At 34.2% G+C, this 19,850-nt stretch overlaps 1 protein-coding gene and 1 long non-coding RNA gene across 5 annotated transcripts in view; one reads left to right on the forward strand and one right to left on the reverse strand.

The window, feature by feature from the left end:
* Positions 1-8,450, reverse strand: part of tns2b (tensin 2b) — a 37,087-nt gene extending 28,637 nt beyond the window's left edge. For both annotated transcript variants that reach the window (XM_087257657.1, XM_087257656.1), the window contains exons 1-3: positions 8,115-8,450; positions 2,939-3,044; positions 724-761 (exon numbers count right to left, since the gene is read on the reverse strand). In XM_087257657.1, coding sequence (XP_087113783.1) covers positions 724-761; positions 2,939-3,044; positions 8,115-8,228 — 258 coding nt within the window. In that variant the 5' untranslated portion in view covers positions 8,229-8,450. The remainder of the gene's footprint in view (positions 1-723; positions 762-2,938; positions 3,045-8,114) is intronic.
* Positions 8,451-11,790: 3,340 nt separating this feature from the next.
* On the forward strand, positions 11,791-17,669 carry LOC137495994 (uncharacterized). 3 transcript variants are annotated; one of them, XR_015493956.1, is made up of 6 exons: positions 11,791-12,542; positions 13,802-13,907; positions 14,032-14,102; positions 16,402-16,586; positions 16,753-17,033; positions 17,311-17,669. It is a non-coding gene; the product is annotated as an uncharacterized LOC137495994 (long non-coding RNA). The 3 variants fall into 3 exon arrangements; XR_015493955.1 differs by having other exon boundaries at positions 16,753-17,024; XR_015493957.2 differs by having other exon boundaries at positions 12,480-12,542; positions 14,032-14,098; positions 16,753-17,024.
* The last annotated feature ends 2,181 nt before the right edge of the window (positions 17,670-19,850 follow it).

Below are 19,850 nucleotides of genomic sequence, written 5' to 3' on the forward strand. Positions count from 1 at the left end.
TCAAGCTTAAGACGTAAAACTTTGCTTATTCTAAGGTAATCTTTATCATTGATTTGGATACCAATTAGTGAAGCTAAACTAGTGATTTGAATATTGATTTTTTTGTTTTTGTATTTCAGTTTGAATCACCTTTTTCTTCAGCATCCATTTGGGAATTAATAATTATTGCTTTACTGTTTTGACATTTGGCATTTTAAGTTCAAAAAAAGGCATTTACATACTTATTTCGTAAATGAATTAACCTCAAGAGAAGCCTAAAAGCTGTTACATAACCATTTTGCTCTGAGAAAAAAAAAAAAAAAAAGGGCAGGAGAAACTGAAACAGATTGAGACAGATAAAAAGAGAAAGAGAGGAACAGCTGTGGTGGAGCGTGTGGATTTACTGGTGTAGATCTGTGTAATGTACTGAAGGCATCCGGTGACTGATCGCAATTTCTATTAATACCAGAGATAACCAGAGTTCATAACTCATCTGAATTAGTGCTATTTGAAGTATATTTGAGAGCGACACACGTCACAAGACCAATAGCCACTTAGGTCAAAGATAAGAATTTGCTACAAGGACACAGAGTTATTGGTATAGTTAAAGGAATAGTTCACCACATAATAAAAACTTACCATTTACTGAGCCTTTGAGTTTCTTTTTTCAGTTTAGGTTAACTATTCCTTTAAGCCAAAGTTTATACATATATACCATATTTAATAACAAGAGAAAAGTCTTACCTTTTCCTCACATTTCTTATGCACTGCAGTTTTACATTCTGCAAGAAAAAAATGTGACTACATTAATACAAATTTTACATGTACATAAAGTATGTGTGTCATATACTTTACTTGCAGTGTGCGAACAGAATTGTCTAGTAGGTTAGTAAAACTGGAAATCAGCATCATCACATGACGCAGTCAATGCTGCCCACAAGGAAACTATTTAATAAACACAATTTAATTTATAATAAAAATAAAAAACACGATGAAATCACTAGTTAGATGTAGGGCTTAACAATATATCGTTTGAGTGTCAATATCGCAATGTGTGTACCCACAATAGTCACATTGCAGGATTATATGATTTATTAAAGGTTAAAAAATAAAGATATTATTGTTTTTTTAATTATTTATATGATGACCATGCTATTTTACATTTGATTGTGCCATTGCTGTACTTGAATACTGTTAGACTCTCAGAAAGCCATAAAGCAGTGTTTATTTATTTATTTTTGCTTGTAATTTATTATAATTTATGCAGATGCACCGCAAAGAAAAAGATTTGATCTTCCCAGTCGATCTTTCCAAATAGAGATATTCAAATCATCTGGTGAAATTATAATCATATCGCAAAATATCCTACCTGACAAAAGTCTTGTCTAAGTTTTGGGAACAACAAATAATAAATGACTTCTATTTGATTATTTGGTATCAGGAGTGGCTTACATCAAAAGCAAAGACCTCTAGATTACGCTTATTTTACCTAAATAAAATATGACCATGCCTTGATTATTAATTAATAATTAGAGCAGTAAGGTCTGACTTTGCTTAGACAAAAGTCTTGTTACTTAACAGAAATAATGTACAGTATAAAATATAGTCATGGTGCAGTGGAAAATGAATAAATATTGTGTATGACTCCTATGAGCTTGGAGAACTGCATCCATATATCTCCGCAGTGACTTAAATAACTTACTAATAAAGTCATCTGGAATGGCAAAGAAAGCATTCTTCCAGGACTCCTAGAGTTCATCAAGATTCTTTGGATTCATCTTTAATGCCTCTTCCTTCATCTTACCCCAAATATGATCAATAATGTTCATACATGGTGACTAGGCTGACCAATCCTGCAACACCTTGACCTTCTTTGCTTTCAGGAACGTTGATGTGGCAGTTGAAGTATGAGAAGGAGCACTATCCTGCTGAAGAATTTGCCCTCTCCAGTGGTTTGTAATGTAACGGGCAGCATAATTGTCTTGATATCTCAGACTGTTGATGCTGCCATCCACTCTGCATATCTCTGAATGTTACCCCAAATCATAATGTTTCCTTCACCAAATTGACTGCTTTCTGTGAGAATCTTGGGTGCATGCAGGTTCCAATAGGTCTTCTGCATTATTTGTGATGATTGGAACAGATGATTTATCAAAAAATTCTATCTTCTGCCACTTTTACAAATTATCAACTGGAAGTCAAGTTATTATTTGTTGCTCTTACAACTGGGATTAACAAGACTTTTGTCAGTTATCGCGGCAAAACAAAACATTGCAATGCAACATTTTTCCGACATTGTGCAACCCTAGTTAAAAGCAGGCGTGATTACTCATTTAAAGATTTGTATTCTGATTATTTCTGGATTACTTTTAGGTTACATTTCACGTAGTTTGTCTAGCAAGTACAATTTAATCCCTATTAAGAAAATATGTTAGATCAGAGGATTGACAGACATTTTAAAAGTTGTGTGAATGAAGAATTACTATAAAAAAAGCAAAGATGTTATGACAAATTAAAAGTTTTTAAAGAGAAAATTAGACCTACGTTAAATAGTTTTTTATTACAACTCTTCATTAGAATATTTTACAAATCTATATACAGCTTTTGAGAAACCCTATCAAATCAACACCTTTTAAAAACAATTCATGAAAAAAAAAGTTTTTAATAGTCACAAATAAATGCTGTAAAATAACAGGATATTTTTTCCTCAAATGGAAATTCTATAGGAGAAAAGGAATTAGGAAGAATCAATTAATGCATGTTCATTGTGTCACTGTGTAATCAGGTAATCCATGCAAAAGTAACTGTAATCTAAAAATGTAATCCAATTACAAGCATGTAAAATTTGTAAAGTGATTATGTAATCTATATTAAAAGTGACAACCTGTTAAAGTTAGGAGTTAATAATATTAAAAAAAAGCAAAGAAAATAAAGTAAAAATAGTAAAAGACTGCTTTACCTCTGCAGTACATGCCGAGACTGTCGAGTGTTTGTCTGCAAACAGCACAGTGAAGTTTCTTCTTGAAGTTCCTCTCCTTAAAGCAGTGTGAACCCATTTTCTCTAACTACATATGCACGCAAACACAAAAACAACATCAAAATTAATCAGTAGCATATATAGATTTATATATATATTCACAAATGCATTTAGATTGTGAGACTCTTGCATGCACATTTGGCAAGAACAAAAGCCAAACACATCTGCCAGCGATGAGCCTGATATTAAAGCGCACTGAGCACACATGTCCACACACTCCCAGATGAAGAGCATCAATCAATCACTCACACACTGCAGGCCATGTATGTTTGTATTGATGAATAGTATTGTGATGATGGAACTGTTTATGGCGCAATGTGCAGATATTATGTAAGGTGGTCGAGTGAGATCTCTCTACAACAAAACTGACATTTCCCCCATGAAAACTTGAACTTGCCTTAAACAAAGTGAGTTAAAGGTCCTATTTGCTTACGCAGTTAATCAACTAACAATTTATTTTCTCAGGATTTAATAAATTTAAATTAGTTGTCACATTTATTCAGGTTCGTGTTAGTTTACATATTGGTAAATGCTGAGATTAGGAGATTAAACTAAAGTTTCTAAAAAAGGCTTGAAAGTGTTGTTCATTGTTAATATATCTACTGTAGTTCACAAATGAAAATCTATTGTATTTATGTGTTATATAACAAAACACAATTACTAAATACTAGAAGGTAAAGTTTGTTGTAAATTATAGCATGTTGGTTGTTGATGAAATGGTTGTGATGGTTAGATGATTTAAAAAATGTGCAAAAGATTTGAATATGCACTAGTTCAAAAGTGTTGAAAAAATCCTTGTTCTTTTTAGCCATTAAGCTGCATTTATAAAGGGGGGGGAAATGGCTCTAAATTATATCTCTCATGGTAAAGCTGAATTTTTATGCAGATTATTATCTTAATATTATTGAAATGTGATGGTCTTGATCAATACTTTGTGTTTTTTCGGGATTCATTGGTGATTATATCATACTATATTATATTGTTTTATTATTAGTAGTAGGGATGCTCCGATCAGGATTTTTGCAACTGATATCGAGTACTGATTCTTTGTCATAATGATCGGCCGATAGAGTACCGATTCTGATGCTTCATAATGCATAAAGCACATTTTCCCTCTAAGTATAATACGTATCCTGCATATAATCCCTTAAACATGTCTCTTATAACCATCTAGATGTGAACATGTCATGGTCAGAAGCAGCTTTACAGAAAATAATAGAGAGCGCAGATTAAAAAAAAAAAAAAAAAAATGGAAAGAAAAATAACTAACAATGATATTTGGAAATATTGCAAATGATCGAAAAAGAATTCAACATGTCTCTATCAAGATTTGGTGCACATATTTAATGCATAACAAGTTAAAATGCAAACCTATAAATCCATTACTTCTTTACTAAACGGAAATAGGCATATAAAGTACTGTTGATTGCAATAGGTAAACTACAATAAGCAGGGGTGGATTTAGTGATTTGGGGCCCTAAGCAATTCCAGCACCTTTTGTACTTTAATTTATTTTTAAATGATTAATTTTGCTGTTTTTTCTTATATCATTCAATCGCTCCTTTTCTAAAGTTTGTAATGCAAAATAATAATAATAATAATAATAACAACAACATGTAAAGCATCTTGTAAAACGTTTTAAATGATTTGTTTTCTTAAAATGAATTCACAACTAAAAAATGATATATAAACTATTTTATTTCTAAAACTAAATCTTTACCTGATGGACTTCTCTATGATTGAGGGTGGGGATACATTCACGCAGATATAATAAACATTAAACTTGAGATAGGTTCATGAGATCAGCCAGATCAGTGAGTACCGATCAAGTCATTAAATGTGATTCTCGGCTGATACTGATCTCCATCCGGTCAATCGGAGCATCCCTAATTATTACTTTTATAAATCATTAATTGTGTGGAATATTTCATAAAAGTAAAAAGTAAACTTAGACTTTTAGAAATTGTTGGGATTTTTAATATTCCTAAAGTATATTTGCTTGATTTCACTGCTTTAAACGTGTACAAATGTTTCAACAAAACTAAGTTTTGTGTAAAGTTAAAAGTATTTACTTTGTTAAACATTTTTTTGCATATTTTTTAAACATGGTTAAAGTATTCACTGCCACTTTTAATCAAATTAATGTGTTTGCTGGAAACAAGTTTTTAATAAAAAATCGAACTGACTCAAAATGTGTGAAAGGTAACATGTGGGCCTTCATTACACGTGGTTAGGTTTGTCTCAGACTGTTAAAAGTTTTATCTATTAGACAATGCTGCCACCTACAGGGTGGAAATGGGAAGTAAACAATGGCTATGATTTTAGGACACTAACTCCAGTATATTTTATAACATTTAAAAAAAAAAACATGTCTAAAGTTTTAAGCAAAATACATCTGTTCTATAGACACTTATGATGTTTTATAAATAACATTTACAGCTGTTCACTCATCTCCTACTTCAAAAGTACCATTCCTAGAGTTTGTTTACATACAGTGTGAGCCTGTCAGAGCCAGGTGTCACATGTAAAACATTCATAAAGCATAAACTACGGGTCTTTTCTTTCTTTTTTTTTTTTAAACATGGCTCCCGATAAGCACTTCTTCAGCTCTCCACCCTTCATTCTTTCTCTCTCGCTTTCAGCAGCCAAAGTTTGGCTCATGGATCAAGCATTTCCCTCCACATTTCCAACACACACAGACACAGACAGCTTTCTCCTCATGTCTTCTCAATACTGCTGTGTTGAAGAGTGCAAAATGAACTCTCTGTTTAGATTATGAGAATTCCTCCAGTGTCAAGGCTGTATGACAGGGAGAAAGAGGGAAATAAACGGTTTATCTGAAGAACATTTTTTGAAAAAAATTTTTGGTGCCTATAGTAACTCTCTTACAGTCAGTTATACACAGGAGCAGGTGGCACGTGAAGGCCGAGGTATTGCCTCCAGCGTCCCAGAATTCCTCTGTCTATTTTTAACCAGACTTTCTGACCACAGGATCCCTAGGAAACGTATGTGTTTGTGTCTATGCTTGCATGGCAGTGATTTGCCAGTGGTTATGGAAAATATTTTAGTCTTTTTTTATGTCAAGAGCTCTGCAAGCGTTTGTCACTTGCTAAAAACACGTTATGTGGAGTGGAAATATTCTATTTAGGTGCATTCTGATCTCTGAGGAGGTTCATCTTCCATTCTATGGGCTAGTTTTTAAAAAGCCACATAACATACTTAAGCTGTCTGACCCCAAAGAGTCAAGCTGTCGCCCAATGATGGACATGGAAGTGTGATTGTGAGCGAGTGTTTGTGTGTGAAGGAATCCTCCCTGACAGAAATATCCCTTTAGATTATATTCATCCTGCTGTGAAAAATAGCTTTATGTGCACTTCATATTTCAGTTGCTCTATATCACTTTTATTTTGAAGCAGAATTAAGTTGTTTTCTGTGATTGTGTGAGATTTCCATTCATTTCTTTTAAGGAAACAAACAAGAGATTAACAAAAGGCAATAGTAATAAAACTGTGTTATAAACCAGTTTGATTATAATCAAAACATTACATGATAATAGTATGTAAGAGGAAATACTGGTGTATAATTTTAAGCCATGAAATGTGCTGCTTTGTAGAGCTAAAAATAACTGGAAGCCGATGCCACCGGAAGCCAGACACGTTCAATTTACAACTGGCCAAAGGATATATTAAACTGTATCTCAAGCAGAAACAACAACATATGCAGAGTTCAGATGCAAAAACCTCTAAGTGCTGTTGAAAATGAACATTTTTCTCAGCCTTGAGATATTTCACTTTAAAGACAAGGAAAATGACTTATTCTTTGTCTTAAAAGTGACATTACTGAACATACACACAGAAGCCTGACAAAAACGCTCATTTTCGAGGAAAATTTTTGATGGCATTTAGAAGTTTTTATACCTAAAATATACTTTCATATCAGAAACATTTTCTATGTTAAAACTTGCATAAAACTTCATAATAATAGACATCATAACAAACAAGAAAATAATAAATATTGTAAAAATAACTATTCTACAAAAACGTACAGCATAAACAAACCGCAAATTTTCAAGTGGCCTCTTAAAACAGATGTGTGTGCAAATGGCATTTTAAATACATCATTTATAAATATAAACTAATATTTCTAGCATAATTTTAAGCTGTATAAAATTAGGATCATTTTTAATATTTTTAGATGTTTTTATAAAACCAATATTACATTCTAACAATGAACACTTAATTTCCCATTAATTGATAAATTAAATATACATGTATTTCATATTAGCATGTACATTTCATTTATATTAAACTACAATAGTTTGTTAGTGTGTGACACAACCCAATCCAAACCTTACTGTAGTGTAGACATTCTAAACTCTTCTACATACTTCTATGAAATCTAAAAATAATTCATATATAAAATAACTCCTCACAAATTAATAAATACTGAAAAATACTGTTTTGCATACAGTTGAATTTTTTTCTTTAAAAATTTTCACAGTATGTCTGATAATATTTTTTCTTCTGGAGAATGTCTTATTTGTTTTATTTTAGCTAGATTAAAAGCAGTTTTAATTTTTTTAAAAACCATTTTAATGTCAAAATTATTAGCCCCTTAAAGCTGTATATTGTTTTTGATGGTCTACAGAACAAACCATCGTTATACAATAACTTGCCTAATTACCCTAATCTGCCTAGTTAACCTAATTAACATAGTTAAGACTTTAAATGTCACTTTAAGCTGTATAGAAGTGTCTTGAAAAATATCTAGTCAAATATTATGCACTGTCATCATGCAAAGATAAAATAAATCAGTTATAAGAAATGAGTTATTCAAACTAATATGTTTAGGAATGTGTTGAAAAAAATCTTCTCTCCATTAAACAGAAATTATGGGAAAAAAATATCAAGAAATATCATATAAAAATATTAAAGGCCAACAGACCCCTATTTGAACACACCTGACTGTAAATATGGCAAATCTAGAATTATTCACAGCATAAAAATATAAACAGTGAAGGAGATTCTGTGTAATCATTCCCTGGAGGTCTTCTCACCTATACATGACCCCACGTGCACGCACACACACACACTCATACCTCTGTCAAACTGAGGATCTCTGCATCCTCAGCATGGTCTCGTGTTTTTGGGGGGTCTGAGGGTTGAGAACTTGTCTCTTTTTCCCACTGCTGCTTGCTGAAGATACACCCCATTATTCTTCTCCTGCTTTATTCTTCCTGAGATCTTCTTTCCTTCTCCTCTTACTTTCTTAGCCCCTGCTTTCCTTAACCTCCAGTCCAGGTTGCTCCTTGTTCCTCAACGTCTCAGCGTCCGGTTCCTACACAGAAACATGTCTCTCCAACCTTCTTTTCCACGCATTCTCTCCCACTTCCAAAGTGTCCCTCTCGGCGTCTCTCGGGTGTCCTCCCTCTGACAGTCTCTTGCCCCTCACATGCACACTAATGTAACGCCCTCCTCCGACTCGCAGCTGTTTTTGGCAGGGTTACGTCAGACCCTTCCTCTTCTCTGGCACTCCAGCCCTGCACACCCAGTGGGAGCCTTCTCTCTCACACACACAAACACACACATGCACCTTAAGTTCCCAGGACAGCAGCGTTTGGCCCTCTGTTTCTCCTCATCTCCATCTTTCATTGGCAGAATAAGACAACAAAGCATCTGTTCTTGCTTCTTTACATCCGCTCAGTCCGTGCAGCACTCGCCTCGCATCTGCATGTGTGGGTGTACTCAATAAGTTACTGTGGAGCACATGAAACCACACACACGCAAAAAAAACTTGTCCATGAATAATATTCAATTCATAATGAAGTTTATAATGGACAAGGGGAAAGCTGCAAGGGAAGAAGAAGGCTTAGAAGGCTATATGCAAATGTATTATTGAAGATCTGTGGAATGAAGTATTTTTGAGGTAGAAAAATCCACACACACATATTTATTTAAATATATCTGGGCATTACATTAGTGTGCATGTAAGGGGCAAGAGGGATTCTTTAGATTCATCTTCCATTTTACCCCAGACATGCTCAATAATGTTTATGTCTGGTGACTGGGTTGGCCAGCATAGCACAAGTGTCTTGATACCTCAGGCTGTAGATGTTGCCATCCACTCTGCAGATCTCTCACATGTAACCTCAAACCATGATTTTTCCTTCACTAAACTTGACTGCTTTCTGTTCGTGAGTCCATGAGGAGTCCTGTGGGTCTACTGCAGTACTTGTGATGATTGAGATGCAGTTCAAGAGATGATTTAATCACAAGTTATTATTGTTTTATAAACACAAACATATAGAGAAAGAGAGAATTTAATTTGCAATTGATCCATCTATATGAAAGCTAATTAATAAATTAAAAGTGACTAATAAAAATGCATAAAATATTCATCTGATTATAATAATTAATAATAATTTCACTGAAGTGCAAAAAAGAAAAATTAAAACTTTGCAGCACATAAAAAAAGGAATATTTAATATAGCACAACATGTTTAAAACCTCCACACTTTTCTAAATTTGAAAGCTAATTTTCTCAAAATATATTTAAATTGTTTGTCCAAAAAATTACACATTTCATTAATTTGTAAAAGGGTCAATTGACAAAAGAGTTGTTAAAAAAAGCTTTGATCAAATGATGACTAGAATTTTTCCAGAGATGGGTTGCAGCTGGAAGGGCATCCGCTGCGTAAAACATATGCTGGATAAGTTGGCAGTTCATTCCGCTGTGGAGACCCCAGACCAATAAAGGGACTAAGCCAAAAAGAAAAGAATGAATGAATGATAACTATAATACAGGTTTCATTTGTAGATTATGTTTTAAAATGTACCGCTTTACAACGTTTTCTAAGCAAAACAGCGGTTATAATATATTTATAGCATGATTTGCAGTAATTCAGTGTAACAATAGTTTAATAATTAAGAAATTAAGAAAAATAATTTCTGTATGACAAATGAATTTAGCTCTAAAATAACGATTGTCATTTCATTACAGTTTAGAAAAGTACTCAAATTAACCTAATGACCTAAAATTGACCTACATTAATTACAATTTGTTGCTTTACCTAACTTTTTATGACTGCATTATCATCATACTCAGACACTGCAGAATTACAGTCAATGTAGTCATACGAACTTTATGACTAATTTTATGTTAATTGTTTTTAAAATCTGACTGCACACACCACAAGCCAAGTGAACACACACACACACAGCTAATAAGTGGAAAAACTGGAAATGCTACATTAATAGTCTTATATAGGAATAAATAAATATTTGTTCACTACATATTTGATTTTGGGCTAGTTTTAAAGAAGACCACCAGTTAAACACCAACTGTCGTTCAGCAGGCAACAAAAACAACACACACATAGGCTACATGCAACTGACACAGCACATAAGACACTAAACACATACAGCTCTGCATCTGTCACGAGAGGCTGAAAACACACAAGACTCAATGTCACATACCTGCTTTTGGCCTCACAAGCAAGTCTTTAAATGCCTCCCTGTATTCTATGGGCACTGGTTAAACTCTTAAAAAAATAATTTACCTAAAAAAAGTAAAAAAAAAAAAAAAAAAAAAAAAAAACACGAATTGTGAGGGTGATAAAAATTTTTACACTCCATGGCTAAAATGAACGTTAGTCGCCTAGCATATTCATTAACGTCCAACAAGCTAGCTATTGAAACCATCTTTATAAAATGGTTAGTAAGTTACTTTTTCATTTGACTAGGAAAACCACTAACTACGACTACAGAACCAACCATAAGTAATCGCTTTCTGAAGGATTAATCTCATAACGGACACAAAATCACACTTTACCGAGATCGCGCTTAAACGAGCAGGCGACAGAACAATGGCGCGCACAAACAAATCCAACGTCATCGTTTAACACTAACCCAAAAGATTGAATACATTTGACAAAAATTCGTGTGTACTATACAAATAAAATAACCATAGAACCTGGTTTATTATTAGAAGGTATTAGTATATATGATAAACAATGCAACAACAAACTTATTCTTCAAATTCTCCAAAAAAAATAATAAAAATAAAAATCTAATCGCTTCAAGAGGGAAATCATATTGGTTTAGCAATAATACAAGATATTGATTGGAAAAAAACATGGCTTCTCCCATATAAATGTGTAATCCCAAACAAAGCAAAAGAAATTCATTCACCCTCAATACATTCATCTTTAAATTTACTGATATCCCAGATAGCAGGCAGTAATCGGCCCGAGCTCGGCTGCCCTCCGGCGCCTCCGGCTCCGACTCGGCATCGGCGAGTGTTATCCGGGCCGAGTGCGGCCCGCAGCTCGCTCGCGCACATGCGGTTGTGATGCGGCTGTAAAGCACTGGCCCGATTCCGGTCTACCATATCCTGGCCGCTTCTAGCAAGGACTCGGCTGATGGCAACCGATTAAGTTCTTATTTTATCTAGTAATCTGTTAGCTCCACGTTTAATGATAATTTGAGAAAATATTCATGGTACGATAGCAAAAAAAAAAAAAAAAAGAATATTTAGTGTGGATGGTCGCAATGTTTAGACGCAAACAAAACAATATTATTTATAAATAGATTATACATGTCATCTAGAGAAAAACTATGTAAAATTCGCTTATTTTTGAGATAGCACGCTCCTGTGCTGACTGTTTTTTTTAAAGCAGAAGTTGGTTTCATAATAAACACATGCATTACTAAACTCCTGATCCAAACTCCAATCCAGACGGTGGCGGTAATGCTCCAAAAAGCTGGTTGTCAACCACTATGGCACGAAGATCACAAGAAGAAAAAGTTTGGTTTTTCTAAGGCTGTTTCTCAATTCCAAGAACGCAGAGAATGGACTTGCGTTCTTGTAGAGTGCGGTCTTGCCAGGTGTCCTCGGAAGAACGAACTCAGGAGACCGCGAGGGCAGAGAACGCGTCCTTTGAGAAATGGGATGCTGCGTTCTTCCTGATGGTCATGTGACCTTCACGCGTTTTAAATGGAAATTATTTAAACATTACAGCCTTCATACAACGATTTATTGTTTCCCCCTTCTTCAAAATATATACTTTGCATAAAAACATTATAAATGTACTCTGCACAATATAAATAAAACAAATTTTAATACGAATTTCATCAACCAAACACCCTTAATGTGTTTATTCCTTTATTAAGATGTTGATGTTAATGTTTACTTACACCGTTTCATTTAGGGAAACTCCTGAGGTAAATAAGTGATATCTCTGAACTTTAATAATAAATCTAAATAAAATGCTGCGCTTTCCACCTCCAGTCGCAATGACTTCTGGGACTTCCAGAGCGAGCTCGCTGCTGAAGTCTGCATTGGTGCGTCCTCGATATCAAGAACACATCCGGGAAGTTTCACGCGTCCTCCGTACTTGCGGTCTTGAGTATTGGAACTGAACTTAGGCAGCTGATGATGACGTTTCACGAGAACACGAGGACGCAAGACCGCTGAAGAACGCATATTGAGAAACAGCCAAAGATTCACGTGGATTCCGGTTAGAAAGGTAAGCTTTTTACTGCTTGTGTTCTGTATAATTAGCGAATTTAGAGCTTAAAACATTTCCACGGTGTTTGGTTGTAACAGCGTTTAGTAATTTAAAACAGTTTGATACGAAATGTAACTTGCTTTAAGAAACACGACTGGAGCTAATGTATGCTAACGCTAACAGTTACAAACACGTCTGAAAGTTCCTTTTCCTTTTACACAATGTTAGATTGTAACGTGTGTAACTTAGTAACTGAAAACTATTTTAATTATTTTAAAGAAACATGAAACGAATTTGTGTGTATGCTAACTTTGCGTTAAAGAAAGTTTCTGTAGACGAATCCAATAACGCTAACATGGCAAAACGTGTTTTTTTCCTGATTTAACATTATAAAGTACCGTGGATGTTGAAAAAATCATTGTACAGGCGTATACTTATCCAACAGTATTAATTCTGTGATTATGTGTAAATAAAAACTAATCGTTTTGGATTAATAAAATATTATTGTTTATCTTGTTTATGCAGTTAGTCACGAAAAATGATCGAAACTCGACTGTTTACTATTCTCTTTAAATTATCCAAGAGAAATATATTACTATGCACTTTAATTCATATGTGTTAGCCTATGTGAATCAATTATATCTTTTGTTCAAGCCGTAATGGTCAGTTAATGTAAAACTGAACGTCTTAAAGCAGATTTTGATGTTTTTTTTTTGGGGTTTTTTTATGTTATTGACAGTGATAAATTGTGATTTAAATGAATGGGTAACAATATTTGTTGGTTAAGTCTTATTGTTCTTGTTTAACAAAGGTTAGTGAGATCATTTTGCAGCACATCACGACCAAAGAAGTCAATGGCACACTCTTTTGAACGTGAATAGGCATGTTATAGTTGTGTGCTAAAAGTCCATTATAAGCTGTAAACTGCTGATATATTTTCAACATAGATTGAGCTTTTCAGACATTACATTACTAATTGCTTCACAAACAGCTGAAATGGTTTATTGTTATTGGCTATCATCATCAAACATTTTTCACAAAGGTAGGTTAATCTTCATGGGTACAGAATAATGCATGTGCTTGGCCATCTTACAAATCTATGTCTCAGATTCATAAGGCTGTCACTCTGCATGAATCTCCGAATAAATCTTGTGCAACCTTCTGTGTACTGATTATTTACACTATAGGTATTATATGCATTAATTAACTTTGATAGTATTTCAGGATTTGAACTTTTCTATACGGGAGGTTAACAACAATGTGATGTTTTATTATAGATGCATATGAGGAAGCTCGACTCAAACATCCACACGCAACTGTGATTTCTGACTGGTAGACAGATGAGGACGATGATCGCCTGTCATACATCTAAAGACAGAACAGGTTTGTTTGCAATTATTTTAAACACATACTGTCAACATTATGTCATTGATCTATTACAACCTTTGAGTTTTGCCCTGGCACTATACTAAAGTGATGTTTTGTTTTGTAAATGTATCTGATTAAGGGACAGTATAGACACATCTATACCATGATGAAGAAAAATTACTTGGAACAAAGAGGCTGGATAAAAGGCAGGTATGAAGATTTCAGAAATCAATGCAGCACCACAAGTACCATCACCATCAATGACTATGGCAGAAATCTTAAGACCACCATGAAGATGCACAGATACTGTACATTCCAGTACACCAGGCGTGTCCAAACTACAAGGCTTTTTATAAATATCAATAGAATCTGGCCCGCTATACAAAAATGAACGTAATTCAATAAATAACCACCGGGTGTCGCTATTACATGCATTCAATTAAGCAGCAGTTTTTGTTATGATCTATCTATCTGTCTGTCTGTCTGTCTGTCTGTCTGTCTGTCTCTCTGTCTATCTACACACAGTTGAAGTCTGAATTATTAGCCCCTCATTGATTTATTTCTTCTTTTTTAAATATTTCCCAAATGATGTTTAACAGAGCAAGAACATTTTACAGTATGTCTGATAATATTTTTACTTTTGGAGAAAGACTTATGTTTTATTTCGGCTAGAATAAAAAGCGGTTTAAATTTTTTCATGAACCATTTTAAGGTCAAAATTATTAGCCCCTTAAGTCTTCAGAACATACCATTGTTATAAAATAACTTGCCTAATTACCTTAACTTGACTAGTTAACTTGATTAACCTAGTTAAGCCTTTAAATGTCACTTTAAGCTGTATAGAAGTGTCTTGAAAAATATCTAGTCAAATATTATTTACTGTCATCATGGCAAAGATAAAATAAATCAGTTATTAGAAATAAGTTACTAAAACTAATATGTTTAGAAATGTGTGGAAAAAATGTTTAACTCTCCGTTAAACAGAAATTGGGGAAAATATATATATATATACATATACATGTGTCTGTGTGATGTATGTAAAATTTGGCCCGCGACAACGTTTGTTTTTTTGCATCTGGCCCTCGGCCCAAAAAGTTTGGACACTCCTGCAGTACACCTATGAACATTTACAGTCTTTGTTCTAGTGCAGTTTGAGATCAAGACAGAACTCATTGCATCTCGTGATGTCTTTGTAAGAATTGAAGACATCACTGAGGCCCCGTTTACACTAGTACGTTTTAGTTTTAAAACGGCGTTTTAGAATGAAAACGATCCGCGTCCACACTCGCGTTTTACCCAGCGTTTCTGAACTGCTCTCCGTCCACACCAAAACGCTGAAAACGCACATCACGTGACCACACAGACGCTCTCGGGCAAGCGCTGCAGCCCATGTACCCAGATGAGAGCTCTGCTAGTCGGACTTCTCATCAAGCATCTCCCGCTGGATCTAATCTCACTATATTTATTAAACGGGATATTTCATTCATCTTGTTGTCTTTATCTAACGACATATTCCCTGACTTTGGGCATTGGAATCTATTACTTGTTCTCGGGTAACGTGTTTTGGCTGAGCGCAAAGATAAGTTAATGATTAATGTAAGCACGTACATTCTGTATATTGACTTATCGCTTGCCTTTATTTCCTATAATGTATAAACTTATTGTATGTTATACTTTTAAAATGGCCATTATCGATTCTTAAAACTGATACTCAGCAAAAGAGAGGGGATGTTTCGTATTTTCACTGAAATTGAAAGGAGGCAGTTGTTATCGGCTCCGTTTTGTTATAAATATCCAGACAGTGAAGATGACGCTCATCTTATACAGCACGGCGCCTCAACATGTCTGCTGTCTAAGTTGCTAATATTAAAATGAAAATAGGCAGTTCCTTAAATCATGTTTACATTTTATTGTTGAGAAAGTGAAACAACGAAGCCAGGGTGATGTGAATGAAGTTATAAAGTACACTGTTCCCTTTGAAGATTTACCCGTGTCCTCGGTATAGTCTGCTTTTCCATATCAAACTGAGAAGAAGAGACTGCAGCCTTGATCAAACTTGCGAAGTCTGAACTTACACGGAGAAGATTCAGGACTGAACTGTGTGTTAGGCTACTTAATATTCAGGAAAAGCCCCAATCAGAGAGGCGAACGTCTGCAGCCCCGCCTCCGTTTTCAGATGTCTCCGTTTTCCATCATCCACACTGAGACGGAGCAGCAGCGTTTCAAAATGAAAACGGCCTCTCCAGCGTTTTCGAAACGCTCCGTTTTCGGCGCTCGAGAACTCCGGCGTAGTGTGGACGGTTGGCGTAACCGTAGCAAAACTTATGCGTTTTCAAACTAAAACGCATTAGTGTAAACGGGACCTAAATTTGTTAAGGTTTAATGCAGCTAGACAGTAAAGATCAACTAGAGAATATCAGCAGTGTCTAGCCCACTGTTGTATTTACAGAAGTTGTATGAGAATAAGCTACAGGTTGATTTATACTAATCTGTTATTTTTCTTTTTTAGCACGACTGACTGAAGTTTTAAAATCATGCAACGTCATAAAGCAGCAGCTGGGCCTGATTCTCACAAAACCAAAACAGATGTGATGAAATTCCAGATGTAAACACATTTGACCTTCCTTTAGCCAATTTGATTTGGAAAAGCTTGAAAATCAACTAAAGGAGCAGCCCGAACAAATGAAGAAACTGGTAAGTTCAAGCTCTTGCTAATTTCAAAGTGTTTTAAGTTTATTTGTTCTTTTTTATTGTTTTTTTTTTTTGCTTCGTAGGTAGCCTACTTTTTTCCTAATTTTTTCTTTTTTTTTTACATTAGTACTTGTTCACTACTAATTATCTGTTTATCTTTTAATCACAGATGGAGTGAGGACAAATGTCCATACCACGCCACTGATAAAGAAGTGGAAAAATGCATTACAAGGTAGCTACAACTTGCCCCTGACAGGGATGGAGGAAGAAAGAAGAGAAAGCTAATGTGTCAAATGTCTACATCACTATTTTGTTTTATTTTTTTAAACAACATTTTAAGTGTATTAGGATGTTCCCTGATACTTGAACAATTTGTTTCTTTCATTTGCATTTATATGTGTGTGTGTGTGTGTGTGTGTGTGTGTGTGTGTGTATATAGATGTATGGTATGTATGTGTGTGCGCCAAATTCTAAAGAAACATCTTGATACATTTTTAATAAACGTAATACAAATAAAATTATAAATAAAAAATTGCACAAGACGTGTATATATATGAAATGCTTTGTTCAAGTTTATTTAAAAAAAAAGTTTGACTTTATACTTCTGCAATTTTATATATATATATATATATATATATATATATATATATATATATATATATATATATGTGTGTATATGTTTGTTTGTTTATTATTATTTTAATGTTTTATTAAAAAATGTTTCAAGATGTTTCTTCAGAATTCTGCAGTACTTTTTACAAGTTTGACTTGGATATTTTACGGATTGTCATTGGTATTTTTAAGATGTTTCTTGCTATATCTTAAATTGGTTTCTATATTTAGGTTTATATAAAATTTAGCTGTTTTTTTACAAATTTTTAATTCAAGTCTATTGGGAAAACAGGGTTGTTTTAAAAAACATCTGTGTTTGTGTGTAATTTTTAGAGTTTTTGTTTAAATCTTTCTGTGTGTCTTTAATGTGTTGTTTTATTGTTGTTTTTATATTGATATTCTTGTGCACTACAAAATTATTTATAAAATTTTAGTACTATTTTTTTCATGCAATCAATAAACGTTTAACATTTATTTATTTTGTCATTTGTCTGATTATTTTCGTTACAGAATATGTATGCAGTTTGCACTTTATTCAAAGGTTAAACGCAGTGCTTACACTTTGTGTTTACATTATAGCCTGTGTTTGCTGTTATATAAATTCAAATGGTTGTAATACCATATATCAAGTACCAATGTAATACCAAAAGGTTTTATAAGGTGTTTAAATACGGAGTCGCGCCAGCTCCGGGCCGCAGCGCACATTACCCTCGCGCCGATTCCGCCGCGGATGCGCAGCGTCGGCTCGCTTACGGCCGCCGCATCTGGCCCGCTTGATTCGGGCCGGAATCGGGCAGTGAGTCCACAGGCATCCGGCCCGAGTCCGGCAGCCGAAGTTGGGCCGAGGGGTTAGTCTCCGGCAGGCGACAATCTAGCCGGAACTGGCCCGAGTGTATTTTGCTATCTGGGATTGCAGATACTTGTTCTTTCTGTCAGGAAAGCGAAAAAACTTTGACTTGTTACATGTACAATCTCAGAAAGTTTTGGTCGGATTTTCATAATTATTTGAAGAAATCACAATCAACAAACCAAATCTTCTAATTGAAAGATATTGTTATTGTTCTAGTCCCAGAAATAAAAATAAAGATATGTATTTTTTTTATTTTATATGCAAAATCCTTTATTCACAAACAGAATTTTCTTAAATCCTCTCCCTCATTTGCCCATTTTTAAATTTCAGTTGATTCGTGCTTAAAATTATGTTCATCGAACAACAAAAAAGTCCGCAAGTTATTAGAAACTTATGAAAATATTATGCTTCCAGTAAGTTAGTTTTTGATGCTGTCTGTGTTTCTTATTTAATTTCGAACTTCTCCTTTGTTTTCTTTTTCCCCATTTCTATTTTTTATTTTCACTTCTTGTTCTTAACAGTTTGTAATCATATGTACTTGTATTCCAGACTCTTACAGATTAATTCCTCATTTATTTTGTACATTTCTTCTTTTCTAAAAAAAAAAAAAAAAAAAAAAAATCAAAACATTAATAAGCCTCATCTGATTTTTTTTTCTATAACTTTTATTTATAATCTTTTTAAACAGGAAATAATAAAAGGTAATTGAGCCTGACTCAGAATTAATGCTGATAACATAAAAACATACAGACACACTTGCCATCTCATCCCTTAACACATGAGAACAGTACAAACAATCACCAAACATACAAAATAGAGGGAAGCAGGCTACTCAACTGAGTGGCTACAGCGATAGTTGACCATCAGATGAGGAGTATGGGATTTTTAAAAAAAGTCTCAGTGTTGTTTTTAGATGATGTGTGATCTCATTCCAGGCTTTTGTGAATACATAAAAGAAAGATCTCTGTCCATAGCGGTTTTTAAAAGCTGCTAATGGCAAATATTCGTTTATTGCAGATCTGGTGGAACGATCAGTCCTTGTGTTAAATTTGGTACCAAAGCACAAAGGGCTGCTGAGGTAGCACTATTTAAAATTTGATAACTCAGTTTAATCCCTGTGTTCATAAAGTCATTTTGAATTGATAAAGCATTAGAGAGTGATGGAGCAAAACAGTGATGTGTCCAACCAGAAAGTCTATTGTGGATCTTACAAGCCCTATTGTACAGTCTAGCTATTGGCTCAAAAATATCATTGGTTGCAGGGGCATAGAGGACATTTTAAAACTGAGATTTTATATTCTTAATCGCTTGTTTCTAAATGGTCTAACTCTAAAAGGGAGGAGGACATATCCCCCTGTGCCCCCCTACTTGCTACGCCCCTGATTTGTTGTGAGAGACCAAACGGGCAAACAGTAAGACAAGATGGACAAGATTATGGCATGAGGATACGTTTCAGAAACAAAAAAAGACAAATTTGTCCTAAATTTCCCATAAACAAACAGCTTTTGTTTCAACTTTGGAAACAAAGCATATTTAAAAAAATAATAAATAAAACAGAGGTGAACTATAAGATGTAAGCTGTGCTGTGGTTAGCATACAGTTCATGTAATGCAAAAATGAAGCACATTACAAATGAGATTACAATAGCCCGTTTATGGTTATGGACAAGATTTCATATTCACATAAATAATTTATAGTTTAATCATCCTACTTTAACATTTATTTCTAAAAATCTTACAGCATGTCATATCATGATTTAAATTTCCTAAATACTGAATTTCTACTTATTTCTGAATGGGGTATAT

The sequence above is a fragment of the Danio rerio genome, chromosome 6, assembly GCF_052040795.2.
Source record: "Danio rerio strain M-AB ecotype USA chromosome 6, GRCz13ab, whole genome shotgun sequence".
Taxonomy (NCBI): Eukaryota; Metazoa; Chordata; class Actinopteri; order Cypriniformes; family Danionidae; genus Danio; species Danio rerio.